Source organism: Carcharhinus amblyrhynchos, chromosome 11 (assembly GCF_965287045.1).
Source record: "Carcharhinus amblyrhynchos chromosome 11, sCarAmb.v2.hapA, whole genome shotgun sequence".
Classification (NCBI taxonomy): Eukaryota; Metazoa; Chordata; class Chondrichthyes; order Carcharhiniformes; family Carcharhinidae; genus Carcharhinus; species Carcharhinus amblyrhynchos.
The window spans coordinates 93,632,894-93,657,013 of record NC_137334.1 but is presented as its reverse complement, the minus strand read 5'-3'; the positions used below and the strand labels follow the sequence as shown (position 1 = coordinate 93,657,013).

Here is a 24,120-nt window from a genome sequence, read left to right as displayed (position 1 = left end):
GTATTCCAAGTGTGGCCTTACCAATGTCTTGTACAACTTTAGCAAGACATCCCAACTCGTGTATTCAATGTTCTGACCAATGAAACCAAGCACGCCAAATGCCTTCTTCACCACTCTGTCCACCTGTGACTCCACTTTCAAGGAGCTATGAACATGTACCCCGAGATCTCTTTGTTCTGTAACTCTCCCCAGTGCCTTACCATTAGCTGAGTAAGTCCTGCCCTGGTTCGATCAATCAAAATGCATCACCTCACCTTTATCTAAATTAAACTCCACCTGCCATTTGTCAGCCCACAGGCCCAATTGATTCTGTTGCAATTTGAGATAATCTTTTTCATTGTCCACTATGCCATCAATCTGAGTGTGTGAGCATGTGTGTATATGTGTGTGTGTGAGTGTCTGTGTGTGTATGAATGTGTGTGTGTGTGAATGTATGTGTGTGTGTGTGTGAGTACATGTGAGTGAGTGTATATGTGTGTGTGAGTGTCTGTGTGTGTATGAATGTGTGTGTGTGAATGTATGTGTGTGTGTGTGTGAGTGTATATGTGAGTGTGTGCATGTGAGAGTGTGAGCGTGTGTGTGTGTGAGAGGGAGTCTGTCTCTGACAGGGAGTCTCTGCTTGCTGCGCTGTGCTTTGGGCCAATGCAGTGAGCTGGGTCGAGAGGGTAGAAGCTGCCAAGTCCCGCCCAGTGCTGGTGTCAGGCTGGGGAGGGTGGGGTTGGAGCCAGCATTCGCAGAACTAACTTCGAGCTGCTCCAGTGGCTCCCCACAGTTTGGAGCAGTCACTGATGCAGCCTGATCCCTGCTGAGATTGTTGCTCAGTGTGTGTCTGCCTTCAGCTCACTGACAGAGACAGCTGCCACTCTGCCTACGTGCATCTGACCCTCTGCATCCCTGAAAGATTGACTTTAATCACTTCTTGAAGTGGTATCACCGGTGTGTGAGTGTGCATGTGTGCGTGTGTTGAGTGTGAGAGTGTGTGAATGTGTGTGTGTGTGTGTTTGTGTGTGTATGAGTGTGTGTGTGTTTGTGTGAGTGTGTGTGTGTGAGTGTGTGTCGAGGGGTGTTTCTGCTTTGCCCTCCTCGGGGACCCCGTGCTGCCTGTTGATTCTGGTCATGATCTGGCTCTGGAAATGGCTGCTGCCCGCGGCGATTCTCGTCAAGCTGTTGGGAGCTGAGGGGTCGCAGTTCAAAGCCGCCCGCTTGCATCGCTGGTCAACGGCCAGCCTGGGCTACCTCAAATCCAGCCTGTGTCAGCGAGTCTCCTTCCTGTCAGACTCCGAGTGCAAACGACTGGCGGAGATCCCACAGACGGCTGTGGCGGTCTACGCGGCAGAGCCCCGGACTGGGGAGAAGCTGATCACCATCCTGCCAGACTCTGGCCTCAGCTTGGGATCTCCACATGATGCGGTCATCACCCTTGACCCCAGCCCGGAGCTTAGCTTTGGCCATCCGGTCACTGTCTTCCATATCGACTTCAACGTGAATGAGCGGAGGTGTGGGATCCGAGAGGGGCTGTATTTAGGTAAGGAGCAGAGAATTCTTCTCGTGTCACCATTTAATTTTCTTTGATCTGCTATTGGTGATCGTGTCTTCCGCCCCTTGAGCCCTAAGCCCGAGAATTCCTTTAAAAGCTTATTTATTTATTAGTCACAAGTAAGGTTTACATTAACACTGCAATTAAGTTACTATGAAATTCCCCTCGTTGTCACACTCCGGTGCCTGTTTGAGTCAATGCACCCTAACCAGCACATCTTTCGGAAAGTGGGAGGGAGCTGGAGCACCCGGAGGAAACCCACACAGACATGGGGAGGACGTGCAGACTCCACACAGACAGTGACCCAAGGTGGGAATCGACCCCGGGTCCCCAGCACTGTGAGGCAGCAGTGCTAACCACTATGCCACTGTGCCGCCATAAACCTCCTTCTCTAAACCTCTCGGCCTCTTCCTCCTCCTCTCAGATGCTCAGTAGAAAACCTACTTCTTGGTCACTTGTCCGAATATCTCCTTGTTCGGCTTGATGGTAAACATTTGTCTGATAAAGCTCCTGTGAAAACACTTCCACTTTGTCCGTACTGCGTTAAGAAGGTTACATAAATGCAAGTTGTTTTTGTATATTGTTGGATTTGTTCTGTTCCTGTTGACTTAGGGAGGTTAGAGATGTACTGGCCGTATGATTTGGGATAACCAGAGGGGGTTAGAGAATCAGACTCTGGGACAGAGGACGACAGTAAGACTGAAAAAAAACACTGAAAGATAAAGCAGAATAATATTGAGAATGTAAAATAAAAAAGTCAAGACTCAATCTGGAGAGAAAAGGTCTCTGACAGATTCAAACTCAAAACAAATGATGAAGGTTAAAATGGTTAGAACACGGGCCAAGACTGTGAGAGTGGGTACTGCTCATTAATTTTTAATAAATGACCAGGCTCTGGTTTGTGCTTTATTGAATCCGAATTTCTCAACCAAGAACAGAGGTCAGAGAAAGCAAAATCTAAACAGAAGAGAGAGGAATAGAAGGGATTCGATGGGGGTTGTGGCAGTGTCCAAATGTGGAGGACACTTTGGAGCGTTTTCTTTCTGTGTGAGACCACGTCAGACTGTGTGGGACTGTGTTGGTTGTGTGGGACTGTGTCTGATTGCTTGGAGCTGCCCCTGACTGTGTGGGACTGAGTCTGTCTGTGTTGTACTGTATCTGATTGTGTGGGACTGTGTCAGACTATGTGGGACTGTGTCAGACTATGTGGGACTATGTCTGACTGTGTGGGACTGCGTCTGGAGTCAATGCCCGAATCGAGTGAGGAGTTTGGTTCTTGCAATTGCCAGAGGTTTTTTTCATGCTTTTGGACCTCTGAAAAATTTCAGAAGTTTTGAGCTTGTTGCACTGGGTGTTTTGTGCTGTTTTTATGTTTGTGCGGGATTGTGGATATTTCCATCTTTATCACCCAGTTGTGTTTTTACATCATTGTTCATGGCTGTGCCATCCTTCAGGTTATGGTTATAAGTTACTAGCTATTGCTGGTTGTGGTTATAAGTTACTAGTTATTGCTGGTTATGGTTATCAGTTACTAGTTATTGCTGGTTATGGTTATATATTGCTGGGTATGGTTATGTTACTAGTTATTGCTGGTTATGGTTATATATTGCTGGATATGGTTATAAGTTACTAGTTATTGTTGGTTATGGTGATATATTGCTGTTTAGTATTATATGTTGGCAGTTTTTTCTGGGCCATTGTTATATCGAGTTTATTATTGTTATATTGCTGGGTATATTCCAGTTATATATAGTTGTTTATATTGCTGGCTATTGTTATAATTTTGGTTTTAACTTGTACTTCTGATGTTGATAGGACCTCAGTCACCAACAGAGAGAGTTGAGTGAGAGGAGAAGTTGGCATTCTGTGAGAATTGAATGTTTGATCAGGTTATGTAGAGTGTAACAGATGCTCAAGCATCATTTCCCCTCATTCCCTCTCAGGGGTATTAACCATCACTGGGACAGAGGGTCTCATCGGAGCCAGCTGCTCCCTAACAAGCCAGCCTTCCTAAAAGTATGGTAACAATATGGTTATGTTAATGAGCTAGGAGTGCAGTGGCCATGGATCTGAAACATGAGTTCAAATCCCTAAAAACCAGCGTTCAGATGCAACAAGAAGTAAGGAAGGCAAATGATATGCTGGTTTTCATTGTGAGGGGGTTGGAGGACAGAAGATGTCTTGCTGCAATTGTATAGCGCCTCAGTAAGGCTGCAACTGGATACTTGTGCACACTTTTGCTCTCCTTATCTAAGGAAAGAGATATTTGCCATACAGAGAACACATTGGGACTTCGCCAGACTGCCTCCTGGGATGACCAGATTGTTCAATAAGGAGAGAGATTGAGGAACCCGGGCTGTAGTCCCGAGAATTTTGAAGAATGCAATGTTCTCATTGCAGAGTGGGACAAGGAGGAAGCTGGTAAGATGTTTCCCCTGGCTGGTGATTCCAGAACCAGGGGACAGAACTTCAGGATAAGAGGTCGGCCCGTTTAAGGTGGAGATAAGGAGGAATTTCTTCACACAGAGGGTGATGAATCTTTGGAATTCCTACCACAGAGGGCAGTGGAAGCATGTTCGAGACAGAAATTGATAGGTTTCTGTAGACTGATGGCATCAGTTGATATGGAGGTACTGCGGGAAAGTGGCATTGATGTAGATGATCTGCCATAGGTGGCATGGTGGCACAGGGTTTGCCAGGGACCAGGGTTCGATTCCGGCTTTGGGTGACTGTGTGGAGTTTGCACATTCTCCCCATGTCTGCATGGGTTTCCTCGGGGTGCTCCAGTTTCCTCCCACAATCCAAAGGTGTGCAGGTTGGTTGATTGGCAAGGGTTATGGGGATCAGACAAGTGGGCAGGCGTGGGGCTGGGCTGAGGGCCTGGGTAAGATTCTGAGTCGGCGCAGACTTGATGGACCAAAGCACAGTAGTGGTTCTATGAAGCTATGATCTGATGAATATTGGAGCAGGTTTGATGGGCAGAATGGCCTACAACTGTTCCTATGTCCTCACCAGACCCAGCCGGGGAACTTCAGTACAATAAATTTGGAATAAAAATGCTCACAGCAGTAATGGTGACCCTGTAACTACAAGTTTATTCCTGTAGGAAAGGCAAGCTGCTCTCTTTACCCCGTCTATCCTATGTCTCCAGACGCATACAATGCAGATTTTTTATTCATTCATGGGACATGGGTGTTGCTGGCCGGCCAGCATTTATTGCCCGTCACTAGTTGCCCGAGGCCAGTTGAGAGTCAACCACTTTGCTGTGGCTCTGAAGTCACATGTAGGCCAGACCGGGTAAGGACGGCAGATTTCCTTCCTTAAAGGACATTGGTGAACTAGGTGTGTTTTCCCGACAATTGGTTTCATGGTCATCAGCAGATTCTTAATTCCAGATGTTTTTTATTCTGCCATGGCAGGATTCGAACCCGGGTCCCCAGGACATTAGCTGAGTTTCTGGATTAATAGTCAAACGGTAATACCACTCTGCCATTGCCTGCCCCTAAACTGGTTCACAACTGCTCCTTGAAATGACCCAACAAACCATTCAGTGAATTATGGATGGGCAGTAAATGCTGGCCCTGCCAGTGATAGCCACAACCTGTGAATGAATTAAAAAAGTTTCAGCCTTGACACGGAGTGCTGTCTATTCCACCACGTGGACATCACAGCTGAGGCTGAAGCTCTCCCTCTCCACATTCACACCAGCAGCTCAAATGGACGCAGTCAGGAGGGCAATCTGAATTGAATTTCTCCCTCCATAGCCCTAATAAGAGAGGCCAGACACAGGAATGTAATTACTATTTTAAAAACACCTTATCACAAATACAGGAGCCCCCAGGTAACTGTCAATGAAGCAACAAAGGAAGGCCGCACCGTTAGAGGTGCTGTCTTTTAAATATGACCCAGCCTGCCCTTCCAGGTGGATGTGAAAGATTTCTTGGCACTCTTCCTAAAAAGGGAAGGAGAGTTTCTCCTGCTACCCTGGGCCAATAATTGCACCTCAGCAAACATCATTAAAGAAACAGATCTACCTACTCCCAAAAAGGGAAGAAAGTTTATTTATTAGTCACAAGTAAGGCTTACATTATCAACACTGCAATGAAGTTACTGTGAAATTCCCCTAGTCACCACGCTCTGGTGCCTGTTCAGGTCAATGCACCTAACTAGCGCATCTTTCAGACTGTGGAAGGAAACTGGAGCACCCGGAGAAAACCCACGCAGACACAGGGAGAACGTGCAAACTCCACACAGACTGTGACCCGGGTCCCTGGTGCTGTGAGGCAGCAGTGCTAACCACAGAGTTACCATGCCACAGTGCAATCAGAATCAAAGCTTATTGGGGTAGATGGGAATTTGGAATTTGAAACACAAAAAGCTCAGCCATGATCTTAATGAATAGCAGGGCAGGCTCGAGGGGCCGGATGGCCTATTTTGCACGTTTGTTTCGGTGTCTCTGTGAGAGCTCAGTGTGCACAAGGTAATTGTCTTGTTTCACATCTTCTCAAGCTGTGAAGAATTATGGGATGTGGAAGAAATGATAGAGATACGAGATAGTTACACTGCGGGTAATTAATTTTACAGACAGCAAGGTCAGACAGACAGTGAACCATGTTTCTAATCAGCAGGTACTCCATTCTTGGCAATGTGGGGGCAATGTGGTCACTGGAACCAAACTAAACGGTAGATGGACTATTTAAAGATATCATAAATAAGAACAGAGAACACAAGAGTAAAGAAGGAATGATTTGCTTGTTCAATGCACATTTATGGAGCAAATTTAATGCAGAAAAATGGTAAAAAAGATAATTAGCAGGAGGAACATTCAGCAACAAAATTTGACACGCTAAATAAGCAAGTTACAGAGGTGGAAAAGTTTAGGGTGGGAATTCCAGATCATAGAGCCACAACTGGATTCAAATCAGGGATGTACCAGAGGCCAGAACTGGGGGGCTGCAGACAGAATGGAGGGTTTAGGGCTGGAGATTACAGAATAGGAACAGGGTCAAAGGCCATGAAGGATGAGAAAGCCATCAAGGATGAGAATTTTGTGAACTGAGGTGTTGCGGGCTGAGGGTAAGGGTAGAGATCACTGAGCACAGCAGGTGATGGTGAACAGAAACGCATAAATTAAAGATCATTCATCCACGGAACAAAGACGGGAACTGTAAGATAACTTTCTGACAAAGAAAGTTGATGCTCAACCAAAAAGAAGGAATTAAATCCAAAAGAGCTTTCAAAAAGGAACTGAATAAATTAATGCAGTAAGATTTATAATGGGATGGTGGGGAGGGAGACAATCAGTTAAAGGGTTTCTTGTGCTGCTGGTGAGGTGAACAGTGTGTTAGTGTGACTCATGGAGATGACCTGTAACCCCAGGTAACTACGAGTGTATGACCCTGGCCCTGAAGAGCCGCTGCGAGAACCTGTTGAAGAGGAGGACCAGTCGTAATGAGCGACACAATGCCAAAGAGCGAGCGAGGAGCAGGCTGAAGGCCCAGGCGGCCAGGAACAGTCCGAACAGGGAGGTCCGCAACACTGGAGATCGGTCCCGGAGAGAGGAGCGGCTTGTGGGGCTGTGTGAGATACATTTCATACCTCTAGTGGTGGCACAGAAGGATGTGCACAAAGAGCAGAGACTCCGCTGTGTAGGTTGGTATCTTCTTTAAGTTCTACCTCTTTGTTTTTAGTACATGATCCCCAGGACAGGTACAGCACAGGATTAGATACAGAGTAAAGCTTCCCCTACACTGTTCCCCATCAAACATTCCCTGGACAGGTACAGCACGTGGTTAGATACAGAGTAAAGTTCCGTCTAAACTGTCCCCCATCAAACACTCCTAGGGTAGGTACAGCACAAGGTTAGACACAGAGTAAAGCTTTCTCTATAGGTGACGTGGTTAGTAAGTTTGGAGATGACACCAAGACTGGTGGCATTGTGGACAGTGAAGAAAGTTATCTCCAATTGCAACGGGATCTTGATCAATTGGGCCAATAGGCTGACGAATGGCAGACGGAGTTTAATTTAGACAAATGCGAGGTGATACATTTTGGTAGATTGAACCAGGGCAGGACTTACTTAGTTAATGGTAGGGCAATGGGGAGAGTTACAGAACAAAGAAATCTAGGGGTACATGTTCATAGCTCCTTGAAAGTGGAGTCACAGGTGGACAGAGTGGTGAAGAAGGCATTCAGCATGCTTGGTTTCTTTGGTCAGAAAATTGAATGTAGGAGCTGGGACGTCTTGTTGAAGTTGTACAAGACATTGGTAAGACCACTCTTGGCATGTATGCAATTCTGGTCACTATTATAGAAAGGATATTTATTAAACTAAAAAGAGTGCAGAAAAGATTTACTAGAATGCTACCGGGACTTGATGGATTGAGTTATAAGGAGGCTGAATAGGCTAGGACTTTTTCCTCTGGCACGTAGAAGGCTGAGGTCCATAAAATAACGAGGGCATAGACCAGTTAGATAGTCGATATCTTTTACCAAAGATAGGGGAATCTAAAACTAGAGGGCATAGGTTTAAGGTGAGAGGGGAAAGATACAAAAGGGTCCAGAGGGGCAGTTTTTTCACAGAGAGGGTGATGAGTGTCTGGAACAAGCTGCCAGAGGTAGTAGTAGAGGCGGGTGCAATTTTATCTTTTAAAAAGCATTTAGATAGTTACATGGGTACGATGGATATAGAGGGATATGGGCCAAGTGCAGGCAATTGGGATTACCTTAGGGGTTTTAAAAAAAAAGGGGCGGCATGGACAACTTGGGCCAATGGGCCTGTTTCCTTGCTGTAAACCTCAATGACTCTGTGACTACACTGTCCCCATCAAACACTCCCAGGACAGGTACAGCACCGGGTTAGATACAGAGTAAAGCTCCCTCTACACTGTCCTCATCAAACACTCCCAGGACAGGTACAGCACAGGGTTAGAGACAGAGTAAAGCTCCCTCTACACTGTCCCCATCAAACACTCCCAGGACAGGTACAGCACAGGGTTAGATACAGAGTAAAGCTCCCTCTACACTGTCCCCATCAAACACTCCCAGGACAGGTACAGCACGGGGTTAGATACAAAGTAAAGCTCCCTCTACACTGTCCCCATCAAACACTCCCAGGACAGGTACAGCACGGGGTTAGATACAGAGTAAAGCTCCCTCTACACTGTCCCCATCAAACACTCCCAGGACAGGTACTGCACGGAGTTAGATACAGAGTAAAGCTCCCTCTACACTGTCCCCCATCAAACACTCCCAGTAAAGTTTGGAATATTTGTAAGATATTCCAATTTGGGCCCATTTCATTTCATCCCACTTCCTTGGTTAACTTTGAACAATTGTAATTATTGAAATTAACCCAGTACATTTGATTGAATGTTTGATAGTCTTTGATAAATTATTTCTTTGAGCAGAGACTGCCAGAAAAAGAATGAGAATTTTTTTACCCAGATCGCCAGGCTTGGAACCGCAGGGATGGAATGGGATATCAGTGTGACACCCACCTGATATTGATGTTAATGGAGAGGGCATGCAATGATTCCAGATGGGGGAGGGCTGTCAGAATGGTAGAGTTTAAGTAGGATAGTTCTAGATTCTCTGGAGTTTATAAGGATGTGAGGCGATTCCACTGAAATGTGTAATATTCTTTGGGGGTTAGCCAAGGAAGATACTGAATAGGCTGTTTGTCCCTGGCTAGAGAGTTTAAAACTTTATAAGGATACAGATTTATGGTCATTGTCAAGAAAACAAAAGGCAACATGAGGATAAATGTTTTTAACCGTACAGTCTGAGGGGCTGCTGGAGGTACATTCAATCAAAGTTTACACATGGAAACTAGCTAAGCATCTGAGAGGGAAAAGAAAGCTAGGACTGCCGGAAGAAGGCCACAGAGCAAGACTAACGAAACTGCTCTTTCAGGGAGCTGGTACAGACTTGATAGAGTGAAGTATCCTGCTTCTGCTTGAACTATGAGGAGAGGCTGAATAAACTAGGCTTGTACTTGTTAGAGTTTAGAAGAATGAGGGGAGATCTCATTGAGACATATAAGATGATGAATGGGATGGATAGGATAGAGGTGGAGAGGCTCTTCCTGCTCAGAAAGGACAGTAGGACTAGGGGGCACAGCCTCAAGATAAAGGGGGGGTGGTTTAGAACGGAGCTGAGGAGGAACTTCTTCACTCAAAGGGTGGTGAATCTCTGGAATTCTCTGCCCGTTGAAGTGGTGGAGGCTGCCTCGCTAAATATTTTTAAGATGCGGGTTGATAGGTTTTTGATAGGCAAGGGGATTAAGGGTTATGGGGAGAGGGCGGGAATGTGGAACTGAGACATGACAGATTAGCCATGATCTTATTGAATGGCGGGGCAGGTTCGAGGGGCTAGATGGCCTACTCCTGCTCCTATTTCTTATGTTCTGTTTTGTAAGCATTTTATGTTCTATTCTATTCAGAAGTCAGGGTAAGAGTTGGTCATTTAGGACTGAGGCATGGAGAAATTTCTTCACTCAGATGGTTATTTGGAACTCTTTATCCTAGAGAGCTACCAATTCTCGACCAAGTATATTTGACACCAAGATTGATACATGTTTGGAGGCTAATGGAATCAGGATATCTGTGAATAATGCAGGAAGGTGGAGCTATGACCAAAGGGCTGAATGGCTTTCACCATTTTTTTTGTACAAAATTGGAGAGGTGTGAAAATGGCAATGTATCTAAATCAACAGTTTCCCCATGGGCAGATTACAGTACAATTTCCCCAGAATATTTCAGAGGGAGCAGAATTTGATCCTCAAATCTCAGATTTCAATTCGGGATTAAATATCAGTCACGGCTCTGATATCAGGTCAATGATTTGAATTAAGGAACCCTCCACTCTCCCCCTTCCCAGCAGGATTGATTGTGGTTTGAGGGAATGAGCTCAGGGTAACACTGTCTTTTTTCCTTCCAGAACAGAAGGGTTTTGCAGCGTGTCCTCAGCCTCTCAGCATCACCAGCCCCAACCCTGCCGTCGCCAACTGTGAACTAAACAAAAACACACGCCGGTGTCATCGGCAACAGCTGTCATCACAGAAATCCTGTCGCATGTACCAGACATGTGACCATGGAGTGCTGCTCTCTGGTGAGATGTGTGTGTGTTCATGAGAGACAGAGAGTGAGAGTAAGAGAAACAGGAAGAGACAGTGTGAAGGAAAATGGCTGAGGGATGGAGTGGAGAGAGAGTGAGAAGAGGAGACAAAGTGAAGGAGAAAGTCGTGGGGGGGGCGGCATTGCTGGTAGATAAGACAAGGATTGGGAGAGGAAGGAGCAAAGGATTTAATTTGGATCTGATTTATTATTGTCACATGTATTGGCACACAGTGAAAAGTATTGTTTCTTGCGAGGTATACAGACAAAGCATACCGTTCATTGAGAAGGAAAGCAGAAGGTGCAGAATGTAGTGTTACGGCCATAGCTAGGGTGTCAGGAAACTTAATGCAAGGTACGTCCATTCCAAAGTCTGACAGCATCAGGGAAGAAGCTATTCTTGAGTCGGTTGGTATGTGACCTCAGACTTCTCTTTCTTTTTCCTGATTGAAGAAGGTGGAAGAGAGAATGTCCAGGGTGCATGGGGTCCTTAATTATGCTGGCTGCTTTGCTGAGTCAGTGGGAAATGTAGACAGAGTCAATGTATGGGAGGCTGGTTTGCATGATGGGTTGGGCTACATTCACGACCTTATGTGTTTTCTTGTGGTCTAGAGCAGAGCAGGAGCCATACCAAGCTGTGCTACAACCAGAAAGAATGCTTTCTGTGGTGCATCTGTAAAAGTTGGTGAGAACCATAGCTGTCATGCCAAATTTCCTTGAGAGATGGAGGAAGATGAAGGGATGTTAAGAGTGGAGGCAAAAGCTGAAAGAGAGCCAGAGAGTCAGAAATGGTGAGGGGAGATAGAAGAGTGAAGCAGGGAAGAGTGAGAAAGGTAGAGAGGGGAGCAAAGAACAAGAGATAGTAGGGAAGAGGAATGGAGTGAAGCAATGCTGTAATGATGAAGATAATTTTGTTGTGTGATGCTGCTTAAAGAGTGAATGTTGTCCCAGCTCTTCTTCCAATACCAGCTGTGGGATCTTTAACATGCACCTCAGAAAGGAGAATCAGTTTAGCATCCCATCTAAAAGACAAGAATCTGACATGACAGCACTCAGTATCATACTGGAGAGCCAGGCTGCATGAAGGGCTCAAGTTTCTGTTCAAACCCAAAGCTTCTATCTCAGGCAAGAATGTTATTTCATGATCCAAGGCCATGAGCCCAGATCCCTGTGTGTACCGAGTCTTTCAGCAATAGGTTGTTGCTCACAGCTTTGTCTCCTCATTGCTGCCATATGGTTAATTTTCAGGAGGGTGGAGGGAACATCTCACATACCAGCGGCACGTGTACAATGTGTTACACTTTTACCGAATGCTGCGGAGGAACGGCTTCCGGACAGAGAACATCAAGATCTTCTTTGCAGGGGATGGCCAGGTCCCAGGTAAATACCGCCATGTATCAGTCTGCACCAATAAAAACAGCCCGAACCCTGGGAACTAGACTCAACCATTCACAACTCCCCAGTAAATGCAGCCAAAGTGTATTCCGTATCAGCAGTACAACCAGATTCCTGGTAAATGCTGCCGCATTGAGCTCTGTACTGATAAACTTAATCAGTGAAGGGAGATTTAGAATCATAGAATCCCTACAAGGAAGGAGGCTATTCAGCTCATCGAGTCTGCAGTGACCACAGTTCCACCCAAGCCCCATGGCCCCACATATTTATCCCATTAATTCCCCCAACCTGGGGTACTAAGGAGCAATTTAGCAGGGCCAATGCACTTAACCTGCACGTCTTTGGACTGAAACCAGAGCACCCGGAGGAAACCCACGGGGAGAATGTGCAAGCTGGGAATAGAGCATTGGAATCAGATGCAATAGTAACCTGCAAAAGAAAACTGGATAAATATGTGAAGGAGAGAAGGTGAAAAGGAGGTAGAGAAGTTGGGGAAAATAAATTGGAAATAAAGACTCGCGTCTGTAAAGACCCCAGGACATCCCAAAATACTTTACAACCAATGAAGTACTCCTGATATATAATCATGGTTATAATGTGAGAAACGTGGTCACTAGTTTGTGCACAGCAAATTCCACAAATAGCAATTGAATAGAAAGGCAAAATACTGTGGATGCTGGAATCTGAAACAGAAAACGCTGGAGAATCTCAGCGGGGGAAGTTTTCCTGTCCTGCCCTTCGCAGGATTCATAGTCGGAATCTGTTGATCTCAGGTGGGATTTTCCGGGTTCGAAGCCAAAAAATCCCATCCAGCATCCGTGGAGAGAGTAGAGCCAACAATTCGAGTCACAAATAGCAATGTGAGAACATGCAGAAAATTTATTTGGTGGTGTTGATTGAAAGATGAGTGAGTTGAGTCAACCTCCTGATGTCACTGCTTTCTTTCCAGTGGATGAGGAGACTGAGGACATCTACCCAGCCACAGAGAAGGTGATGATTCGCAGTTACATCTCCTACGTCTGCCGTGCCGTCAACTGCGCCGATTCTCTGGTTCTGTATCTCAACAGTCCCACAAGAAATGATGGGACCATGCTACTCTGGGACGTCAATAAAAATGGAATTGTAGGTATTTAAACAAACACTGAGATTTTGTTCCATCGTAATGTAACACTAGATTCAAGGGAATGCAGGGACCCAAGCCCATAGAGAAGACTGGCTCTCAGTGCAGTACTGAGGGATCTCACACTGTCAGAGGTGCCTTTGCCTTTACATAGGAAACATAATTGAGGTGGTGTGATAGGGTAGAAGCTGATAGGATGTTTCCCTTTCTAGGGGATTCTGAAACTAGGAGGCAGTTTTAAAATAAGTGGTCTTCTGAGGAATAAAATGAGGAATTTCTCAGAAGGTTGTTAGCGTTTGGAATTCCCTTCTCCAGAGAGCAGTGGAGGCTGGGTCATTGAATATGTTCAAGGCTGAAATAGATAAAGTATTGATTGACAAAGAAATCAAGGGTTATGGAGGGCAGGGGAGGAACGTAGACTCTGGCTGGTGGAATGGGCTCAAGTGGCCACCTCCTACTCCTATTTTGTATGTTTTTACATCCATTGACTCAGGAAAGCATAATTAAGGGCCCCATGCACCCCGGACATTCTCTCTTCCACCTTCTTCTGTCAGGAGAAAGATACAAAAGTCTGAAGCCACGTTCCAACCAACTTAAGGTCAGACTTTTGAAAGGACCTACCTCACATTAAGTTGATCTTTCTCTACACCCTAGCTATGACTGTAACACTACATTCTGCACTCTCTCCTTTCCTTCTCTATGAATGGTATGCTTTGTCTGTATAGTGCACAAGAAACAATACTTTTCATTGTATACTAATACATGTGACAATAATAAATCAAATCAACTCAAATTCAGAAACAGGTCCTTCTGTCCAACCATTCTGTTTTAGTACTTATCTTAACTTGAGTCTTTACCTGTATTACCTCATCTCACTCTGTTGGCACAATCTCTATTCCCCTCTCCCTCATTTGTTTATCTGTATTCCTCTTAAATGCGTACTATTTACTTCAATCACTGCCCATGGCAGGGAATTCCACATCCTCACTACTTTCTGGGCAAAAAAATTTCTTCTGGATTTCCTATTTGATTTCTGTCACATGGAGTAACTACTCTTGGCGCAGCACAGTGGCACAATGGTTAGCGCTGCTGCCTCACAGCGCCAGCGACCTGGGTTTGATTACCAGCTTGGATGAATGTCGGTGTGCAGTTTGCATGTTTTCTCCGTATCTGCATGGGTTTTCTCCAGGTTCTCCGGTTTCCTCTCACAGTCCAAAGACATGCGGGTTAGGTGGATTGGCCAGTCTAAATTGACCTTCAGTGTTACAGAACAGGCACCAGAATCTGATGACTAGGGGTTTTCATAGTAACTTCATTGCAGTGTTAATGTAAGCCTACTTTGTGACACTAATAAATAAATTTAAACTCTTTATTCCCAATCTCTGCTTTCTGTATTGAAACCAGCTAGCAATACATTCTACTCCCTGACTCCACATTCCTTAACCTTATTCAATAGTTTATTATGGAGCACCTTATCAAGGGCTTTTGAAAATGCAAATACATTACATCTATTACATTACCATTATCTACTTTCTCTGTAACCTCCTTTAAAAGAACAATATGGTTGGTCAAGTAGGAGTTTCCCTTTTGAAATCCATGCTGAGCAGTTGCCTACCCTGGTGGACATCAAAGACTCCACACCCACTATCCCAAGGAGAGTTTTCCCAGTGTCCTGGCTGAGCTTAGTCCTTTGATCTTAGCACGTTATCTGATTGTCATCGGATTACTGTTCATAGGGTTTGCAGCACGTTAGTAGGCTGCCACATTTCTTGTCTTCCAACAGTGAGGCACAGTGGCACAACGATTAACACTGCCGTCTCACAGCACCAGGGATCCGGGTTCGATTCCCGGCTTGGTCGTTGTCTGTGTAGAGTCTGCACATTCTCTCCCTATCTGCATGAGTTTCCTCCGGCTACTCCGGTTTTCCCCCACAATCGAAAGACGTGCTGGTTAGGTGCATTGGCCATGCTAAACTCTACCTCAGTGTACCCAAACAGGTGTCGGAGTATGACAACTAGAGAGTTTTCACAGTAACTTGATTGCAGTGTTAATGTAAGTCTACTTGTGACAATAATAAATAAACTTTAAAAACTTCTGAAAGTAAGCCACTAGCTGGGTTTCACTGCATTCATCTATTTGGGCCCCTCATACTTTCGGCTCTGGTACAGGTTGTGTTTAGACTTGAATCAATCCAGAGAGAACTCAGGAATCAAGTTAAAGAGGGTAGGCATCAAAATGGACTTTGTCCAGCAGGACGGGTTCAAAGGACCAAACTGCCCCCTTCTAATCCTTTTTTGGATGTTATTATATATAACACAGGAACAGCTCGTTCTGCCCAAACACTCCATGCTGGCACAAGTTGAACATTTAATGTATCAGAACAGGTTGAGCCCAGGTTGTTTCCCATAGTCTCAAATTGAAAGTGAAAATAGGAAAGATAACATCATTCCTTTTTTCAGGTAGGGTGAAGTTATTTTTAAAAAGGTGCCTTTCAGCATCAGGAACACCATTCAAGAGCATGAAAAGGCAATTGTAAAGTGTTTATTTGTAAATGTGAGTGAGGAGTGGAGAAAGCTGAATAATGGTCTGTCTAATGCATCCTTTCAGGGACTGGATTAGGTGGATCACAAAAGGCAGCAGCTACAAGGACTAAGTTCCAGTGAAGCTGGAGAAGCAACACTTTCATTTCACCTTAATCCCAGTTTTCTTTATCCTGGCATCTGATCCAGGAAACAGAAGGGGGCTTTGAACAATTCATTACAGTTTGGCAATCACTTTAAATTTTTAAAAAACTCCTGATGATAAATAGCACACCTGGAATTTAATTTCTCAGTAATCTCCAACAATAATTCACCCTGTGATCTGTGCAAGCTGCAGACTTATTTCTACCTGGGAATGAATGTTTTAATTAACCACCGATGGACTTTCAGGTGGTTTATACTGTAATCGGTCTCCTTGAACATAAGAACATAAGAAATAGGAGCAGGAGTAGGCCATCCAGCCCTTCGAGCCTGCCCCGCCATTCAATAAGATCATGGCTGATCTGTCGCTGCTCAGTTCCACTTTCCCGCCCTCTCCCCATAACCCTTAATCCCCTCTCCTATCAAAAACCCATCAACCCGCGTCTTAAAAATATTTAGCGAGGCAGCCTCTACCACTTCAACGGGCAGAGAATTCCAGAGATTCACCACCCTTTGAGTGAAGAAGTTCCTCCTCAACTCCGTTCTAAACCGCCCCCCTTTTATCTTGAGGCTGTGCCCCCTAGTCCTATTGTCTTTTTTGAGCGGGAAGAGTCTCTCCACCTCTATCCTATCCATCCCATTCATCATCTTATACGTCTCAATGAGATCTCCTCTCATTCTTCTAAACTCTAACGAGTACAAGCCCAGTTTATTCAGCCTCTCCTCATAGCTCAACCCCCTCAACTCCGGTATCAGTCTAGTAAACCTCCTCTGCACTCCCTCCAAGGCCAAAATATCTTTGCGCAGGTGTGGCGCCCAAAAATGCACACAGTACTCCAGTTGCGGCCTCACCAATGCCCTATACAGCTGCAGCAAGACCTCCCTACTTTTATATTCAATCCCCCTCGCTATGAAGGCCAGCATCCCATTCGCCTTCCTGACCACTTGCTGCACCTGCAAGCTGGGTTTTTGCGACTCATGCACAAGGACCCCGAGGTCCCTCTGCACCGTCGCCTGCTGCAGTTTTTCGCCCCATAAGTAATAGTCCTTCCTACCATTCTTCCTACCAAAGTGGACCACCTCACACTTGCCAACATTAAATTCCATTTGCCAGTTCCTGGCCCATTCGCCCAGCCTATCTAGATCCTTCTGCAGACTCTCCACACCTTCCGCACAATTTGCCGTTCCCCCAATCTTGGTGTCATCAGCAAATTTCGACACTCTACACTCGGTTCCCTCCTCCAGATCATCTATATAAATGGTAAAAAGCTGAGGCCCCAGCACCGACCCCTGGGGCACTCCACTAGTCACCATCCGCCAATCCGAATAGCACCCGTTGACCCCCACTCTCTGCCTCCTATTTGACAACCAATCCTCTATCCACGCTAACACCCTACCCCCAACTCCATGTCCCTCGACCTTCTGCAATAGCCTCTTGTGAGGCACTTTGTCAAACGCCTTCTGAAAATCTAGAAAGACCACATCCACCGGCTCTCCTCTATCCACCGCCCTAGACACATCCTCATAGAACTCCAGTAAATTTGTCAGACACGACTTGAGCTGATGACACATTTTGTCAATCATCTTATTGAGGTGATCCTGCCCCTATTAATGTGGAAAAGAAAGAACTCCCATTCAAACAGCTCTTCACACTGCCCCAGGATCTCTCTAGTGCTTGTACCCAATGGAACACAGCTGCTCCAGTTCCCCCCCCACAATCCGAAAGACGTGCTGGTTAGGCTGCATTGGTCGTTTAAATTGTCCCTCAGTGTACCCGAACAGGCGCCGGAGTGTGGCTCCCTGGGGGATTTTCACACTAACTTCATTGCAGTGTTAATGTCAGCCTAAGAACAAAGAAAATTACAGCAAGGAACAGGCCCTTTGGCCCTCCAAGCCTGCACCGAACATGAAACTATGCCTAAAGTTTACTTATTAGTCACAAGGCTTACATTAACACTGCAATGAAATTCCCCTAGTCACCACAGTCCGGCACCTGTACAGATCAATGCATCAACACAGCCTACTTATGACACCAATAAATGAATAAACTTGGAGTTACTGTTGGAATGTAGGAAACACAGCAGCCAATTTGCACACAGCAAGATCCCACAAACCGTGATGTGATAATGACTGGGCATTGGTTAAGGAAAGGACACTGGCCCAGGATATTAGGGAGAACTCTTGAATAGTGTCATGGAATCTGTCACCCTCTAAATAAAACATCTCCGGTCATGCCATTTGCAAATATGAATTCAGTTATTAAATATACATTAAAAAAAGCTGGGGTAATAAAAGTGGTCATGTAAACTGTCAGCTTGTCCTTAAAACCTAAACTGATATACTAAGGTCACTTAGAGAAGAAGACCTGTTCTCCTTACTTAGTGTGAGCCGATTCCTCCAGCCCCATACCAACATGGCTAACTCTTAACTGCTTACCAAAGAGGTTCAACAACGTCATTCAGTTCTCCCAAGCTTCCCCAAGGCTATAACCGCTGTCAGCGATGGCCACATCCCAAGAATGAATTTTTTAAAAAAGAGTAAAGCACTGAGACAGTTTTTGAAGGCAATACAAGATTATGAGGGATATAGACAGGGTGGATAAGGCACAGCTGCTCCCCTTAGTTGAAGGATTATTCACAAGGGAGCATTGGTTCAAGATGAGGGGTTTAGGGGGAGATGTGAGGAAAAACTTTTTCACCCAGAGGATGGTGAGGGTCTGGAATGCGCTGCCCGGGAGGGTGGTGGAGGCAGGATGCCTCACATCCTTTAAAAAGTATCTGGATGAGAACTTGGCACGCCGTAACATTCAGGGCTATGGGCCAAGTGCTGGTAAATGGGATTAGGTGGGAGGTCAGGTGTTTCTCACGCGTCAGTGCAGATTCAATGGCCAAAGGGCCACTTCCGCACAGTTTGATTCTATGATTCTTCTGATCTGCAAGCAAGGCCATCAGAGCACCTAAGATGCTGTACAGATAAGTGGAGTCCCAGTTCTATGTAATATTTCAGGCTTTAACACTGTGCATGAATTAAATCTTCAGGCTGACCAGAAGGAGAAGTACACAGTGGGAGAGTTTCTGATGGATCTGGAAGGGTGCAATGCGCGACGGGTGCTAATATTTGTCGATCAAAGCTATCCTGGGACTCTGGTGAAGAAACTGCTTTCTTCCAAGAAGCATCCAAACGTCATCTTGATCAGCAACAGCAGGGGGTCAGAGTTCACCTGGGCCTCCTGCTTCACTGAATTTTGGGGAGATCTTCAGCCCGATCAATGTCTCTTTGATTACCTCTTCAAGGTCAGTTAAAAGTTATTTAAGAATGCACATGGCATGCAAGACAGGCTTTAAAAACTGCCCCCTTGACCACCCAAGCCTCATACTGCCTGGCTACTCTCTGTTAACCAATTCTCAATCCATTCTAGTATATCACCCCAATCCCACGAGGTCTAATTTTATTTACTAACCTCTTGTGTGGGGTCTTCTTAAAAGTCTTCTGAAAATACAAATATCCCATATCTACTGCTTCTCCTCTAATTATTCTACTAAACAAACTCAAACATGTTAAACATAAACTCTCTTTCATAAATCCACGCTAACTCTGCCCAATTTTACTTTCTAAATATCCAGTTGTCTCATTCTTTATAATAGATTCTAACATTTTTCCTCCAACTGAGATCAAACTAACAGCTCTGTAGTTCTCCATTCTCCCTCCTTTCTTAAATACTGGGCCATATTTATCTTCCATTTGTGTTGCTACGTTATTCTCTGGAAGGATAGTGAATGGCCCCACTGTACAAAACCCTTATATTGAAGGGATATGGGTGTATTGTCATCATACTATGTTGGAAATATTTCTCCTCTCCCCACACTGGAGAACCATCTGCTGATTCTCTCTCCCCACACTGAGGAACAGTCTCACTTTCTCCCAGACCCTACTGGGACACACCCATTCTTCCCCTGTCACCGTGTTGCAAGCATAAGCGTCTCTTCTCCTGTGAATCTCTTTTCTGTTCATTACACTTGCTAGTTAGAGCAGAAGATTGTTCTTTCAATACTCAGGGTATAACATGTGCCTTGCTAACAAGAGAATGGGGCTGGTGCTGAGGATCATTATGGATCTGTTTGCTGTCCAGTGAATGTCGGAACAACTGAGGGAGAAGTTATCCGGGGGAATGGACTGAAACCTCAGCCTTGTTCAAGAGAACAAAATGTCTATTGGCTGAGTGGCAACCATGGTTTGTGACTGGGGTCAACTAATTAAGAGAGACACAGTGTTACAGTGGTTAGCACTGCTGCTTCACACTGCCAGGGACTCAGGTTCGATTCCCATCTTGGGTCACTGTCTGTGTGGAGTTGTCACATTCTCCCCGTGTCTGCATGGGTTTCCTCTGGGTGCTCTAGTTTCCTCCCACTGTTCAAAGATGTGCGGATTAGGTTCATTGGCTATGCTAAATTGTCCTTTAGCATCAGGGGGATTAGGAGGATAGGGCCTGGGTGAGATTGTGGTCGGTGCAGACTCGGTGGACTAGATGGCCTCCTTCTGCACTGTAGGGATTGTACGATTATTGACTTCAACTGGGAGAAGCTATCATAGTAACAGAACACAATTTATATTAGTCCAAGTTAAATGGGGGATGTGGAATATTTTTGCTGGGGAATGGCACATCAATTGTATCAGGTGCAGCTGTGATTGAATTATTGGACTTTTAACTTCCGCTCGGAAAAGCATTAAACTCTATTTGACTTATGATTTTCCCAGAATGTTGCATGGACTGCTCTCTCAAGTCATGGAGTAGTTGAATCCACTTCTGGACTCCTGAACAGCACCATCTACGGAGGACCCTGTTATAACAACCCGCCTCTAACTCCAGAAGAAGTGAAGCGGGAGTACATGGGCTGTCAGAATCTCCCCACTGCAGTGTGGTACCAGACAGTCCAGCAGAAGGACCTCCTGCACTAACTACGCCAACTGATTTCAACACAGACTTTTCTCCTAATGGGACTGGAAACATGTCAAAGCGCAGATGTAAATGCTAATATCAAGGTTGTGCAAGGTTTTAATTCCCTCCTTGATTTAATGACTCCTGATGGGAAGTAACTGTTGTCAGAGATCAGATTTACTTTAAATGATTGACCAGTTAGCTGTACAGGCCGGTGGTTATTCAGGCCTTTTGCCCATTTCTGACTTTTTCACTTCACTACTATCAGCCATGCCGTCAGCTGCCTGGGCCCTGAGCTCTAGAATTCCCTCCACCTCTCCCCCTTTCAGGTGTTCCTTACAACATATCCTTTTAACGGAGCTTTAGGTCTTTGGCTTTGTGCCAGTTTCTTTGTCTGATTATGCTCCAGCAAAGTGCCTTGCTAAGGACAAGATGGTGTATTAATGCGAGTTACGCAGTTAAATTCAGCTTGAAAGGCAAAAATAAAATCGCACGGAGTGAGTTCCCCTCCTGATTTCACTGTGGAGGCAGCACCCAGTGTTAGGACAAGGTCTCAGCTCAGGATGAAGCTCAGCGCAGGCTCAGTTAGCTGGATGCAGGGCGAGGGATGCCACACTGTGAGGGAAAGCAAAGGGTCCTCCAGGGCCACCCCGCATTCATCTCTGCTTAGTGCAGTGGGTGAGGACACTATCAGCCTGTGAAGGCCCCTTCCCTATCAAGGCCTGCACTCAGGCTCCTCCAGGCACCATAACATAAACTTTGAGATCGGGGAGAAGAAGGTGCAAGAAGTCGATAAGAATCCTCTGGTCAACATATGTTGTATCTCGTAATATCAAGGTGTCCTCAGGTGGTTCCCAGCCAGTGAGATGATTTTTGAAGTGTAGTCACTATTGCAATATTGATCTGACTGATTCTAAAACTAACAGGGCCTAGTGAATCAGAGCTTTACTCTCATAAACGCCCTCTTTTTCTCAATGCTGCCTGTGCAGTTTCAGTGGCGAGTGGCCACTCTCTGGGGTCAACTTTACCATCCCGCCCACCATGGGAATTGGAGCGGGTGAGGGGCGGACCATGGAAAGGTCCATTGACTTCGATGGGGTGGGGGGGTAGATTTTTCCAGTTTCAAGGCAAGTGCGCCTGGAAAATCTCACCCACTGTCTTTTCTGTTGTGGATTTTGAGGGATTTTTCAGGTAAAGTGAGATGATTAGTTAGGAAAGGAAAACTGTGTCCACTGCCAATACCTGGCTGACAGGATGGCACGGTGGCACAGTGGTTAGCACTGCTGCCTCACAGCACCAGGGATCCGGCTTCAATTCTGGACTCGGGTCACTGTCCTTGTGGAGTTTGCACATTCTCCCCGTGTCTGTGAGGGTTTCCTCCTGGTGCTCCGGTTTCCTCCCAGAGATGTGCGGGTTAGGTAGATCGGCCATGTTAAATTGACCCTAGTGTCAGGGAGGATTAGCAGGGTAAATATGTGGGGTGACGAGGAAAGAGCCTGGGTTCGATTGTGGTCGGTACAGACTCAATGGGCTGAATGGCCTCCTTCTGTACTGTAGGGATCCTATGAACATTCATCTCTCAAGCAACACCTCAAAATTTTGCCTCATTGCTTTTGTGGGATCTTGCTGTGACAAACTGGCTATTGTGTTTCCTACAACACTTGATTGGCTGCAAAACCTTCAAAGTACTCAGAGTAAGAAAGGGGCTATATCTATAATTCCTGATTAAACACTCATCAAGAGTCTCGTGGCTGTGGGCACTTCTCCTCTTCATGAGCAATGTATGCACTGACCGACTGCATCCAACAGGAATGGTCAACTTCAAACTATAGTTCAGTGATCTCTTCTTGTACTATTGAGCTGCGCTCAGAGCGACCAGGGGTTGTTGAGTTTGGATTATCATGTTGGAGTTTGCTGTCTGTGCCCCCTTGGTGTTCCATTTGTGGTTCATTGAATTTACCTCCCAATCCTGAGAATTCATGGTGGTCCAATCCTCGATTCAACTGTGTACAGTTCTGGTCACTATGACATGATTTGACCCAGGGTTCAGAGATGGTGCAGGGGAATGTAACAGGTCTGATCCGGATGTTACACAAGTGACTTGGTGACAGGATAAAGAAATTAGGCCATGATCAATCCTTCCTGAGCCACCTTTGGGAAGACAGGAGACCTCATTACAGCCTTAGTCCATTCACCGACAAAAGCGCTGAACTCAAAGGTGACTGCCCTTGACAACATTTAACATTAAGGAGCCCTAGCAAATCTGGGATCAATAGGAATCAGGGGAAAAATCTCCACTGGTTGGATTCAGATCCAGCACGAAGGAAGATGACCATGGACTGTTGTCAGTCCCAAGGCATCTCTGCAAGCGTTCCTCAGGGTAGTGTCCTGGGCCCAAACTTCTTTAACTGTTCCATCAGTGACCTTCTTTCCATTATGTGATCAGAAGTGGGGATGTTCATTGATGACTGCATAATGTTCAGTGCTGTTTGCGATTCCTCAGAGACTGAGGCAGTCCCTGTCCATTGGTAGCAAGGTATGGGCTGCACTCAGCCTTGGGCTGGTAACTGAGAAGTAAAATTTGTGCCACACAACTGCCAGGCAATCACCATTTCCAATAAAAGAGAATTCGGCCATCTTCCCTTGACATTCAAAGGCATTGCCCTTGCTGAATCCTCCACTATCAATATCCTGGGCATTACCACTGACCAGAAACTGAACTGGACCAGCCGTACAAGTACTGTAGCTACAAGAGCAGGTCAGAGGCTGGGAATTCTGTGGAATGTAACTCATTCCCTGACTCCCCAAAGCCTATCCACCGTCTCCAAGGCAGAAGTCAGGAATGTGATGGAATACTCTGCACTTGCCTGGATGAGTGCAACTTCAACAGGACTCAAGAAGCTCAACACCATCCCAGATAGAGCAGCCCAGTTGATTGGCACTACATCCACCACCTTCAACATCCAATCCCTCCATCACTGGTACACTGTGGCAGCAGTGTGTAGCATCTACAAAATGCACTGTAGCAACTCAGCAAAGCCCATTAACAGCACCCTCCAAATATATGAACTCCAGAAGCTAAGACAAGGGCAGCAGATACATGCAGATTTCCCTCCAAGCACTCATTGTCCTGACTCGGAAATACATCGCCGTTTCTTCACTGCCACTGGATCAAAATCCTGGAACTCTCTAACAGCACTGTGGATGCACCTACACCACATGGGGCAGCATGTTGGCACAGTGGTTAGCACTGCTGCCTCACGGCGCCAGGGACCCGGGTTCAATTCCCAGTTTGGGTCACTGTGTGGAGTTTGAAAATTCTCCCCATGTCTGCG

General features: G+C 45.7%; 1 protein-coding gene across 1 annotated transcript; it reads left to right on the top strand.

The window, feature by feature from the left end:
- Positions 1-534: 534 nt before the first annotated feature.
- LOC145350352 (uncharacterized) lies at positions 535-22,783 on the top strand. The gene is made up of 7 exons (XM_080199591.1): positions 535-1,525; positions 6,917-7,189; positions 10,478-10,648; positions 11,902-12,033; positions 12,998-13,170; positions 18,888-19,142; positions 20,605-22,783. Exons 1-7 carry the CDS (start codon positions 1,117-1,119, stop codon positions 20,803-20,805), a joined length of 1,614 nt encoding a protein of 537 aa, XP_080055717.1. The 5' UTR covers positions 535-1,116; the 3' UTR covers positions 20,806-22,783.
- Positions 22,784-24,120: the final 1,337 nt, after the last annotated feature.

Bases quoted from the DNA above. Each gene is read 5' to 3' on its own strand.
- LOC145350352 (XM_080199591.1), top strand. From the start codon at position 1,117: ATGATCTGGCTCTGGAAATGGCTGCTGCCCGCGGCGATTCTCGTCAAG. The intron at 7,190-10,477 runs GTTGGTATCTTC...TTTTCCTTCCAG, and splicing joins GCAGAGACTCCGCTGTGTAG to AACAGAAGGGTTTTGCAGCG. The intron at 12,034-12,997 runs GTAAATACCGCC...CTTTCTTTCCAG, and splicing joins AGGGGATGGCCAGGTCCCAG to TGGATGAGGAGACTGAGGAC.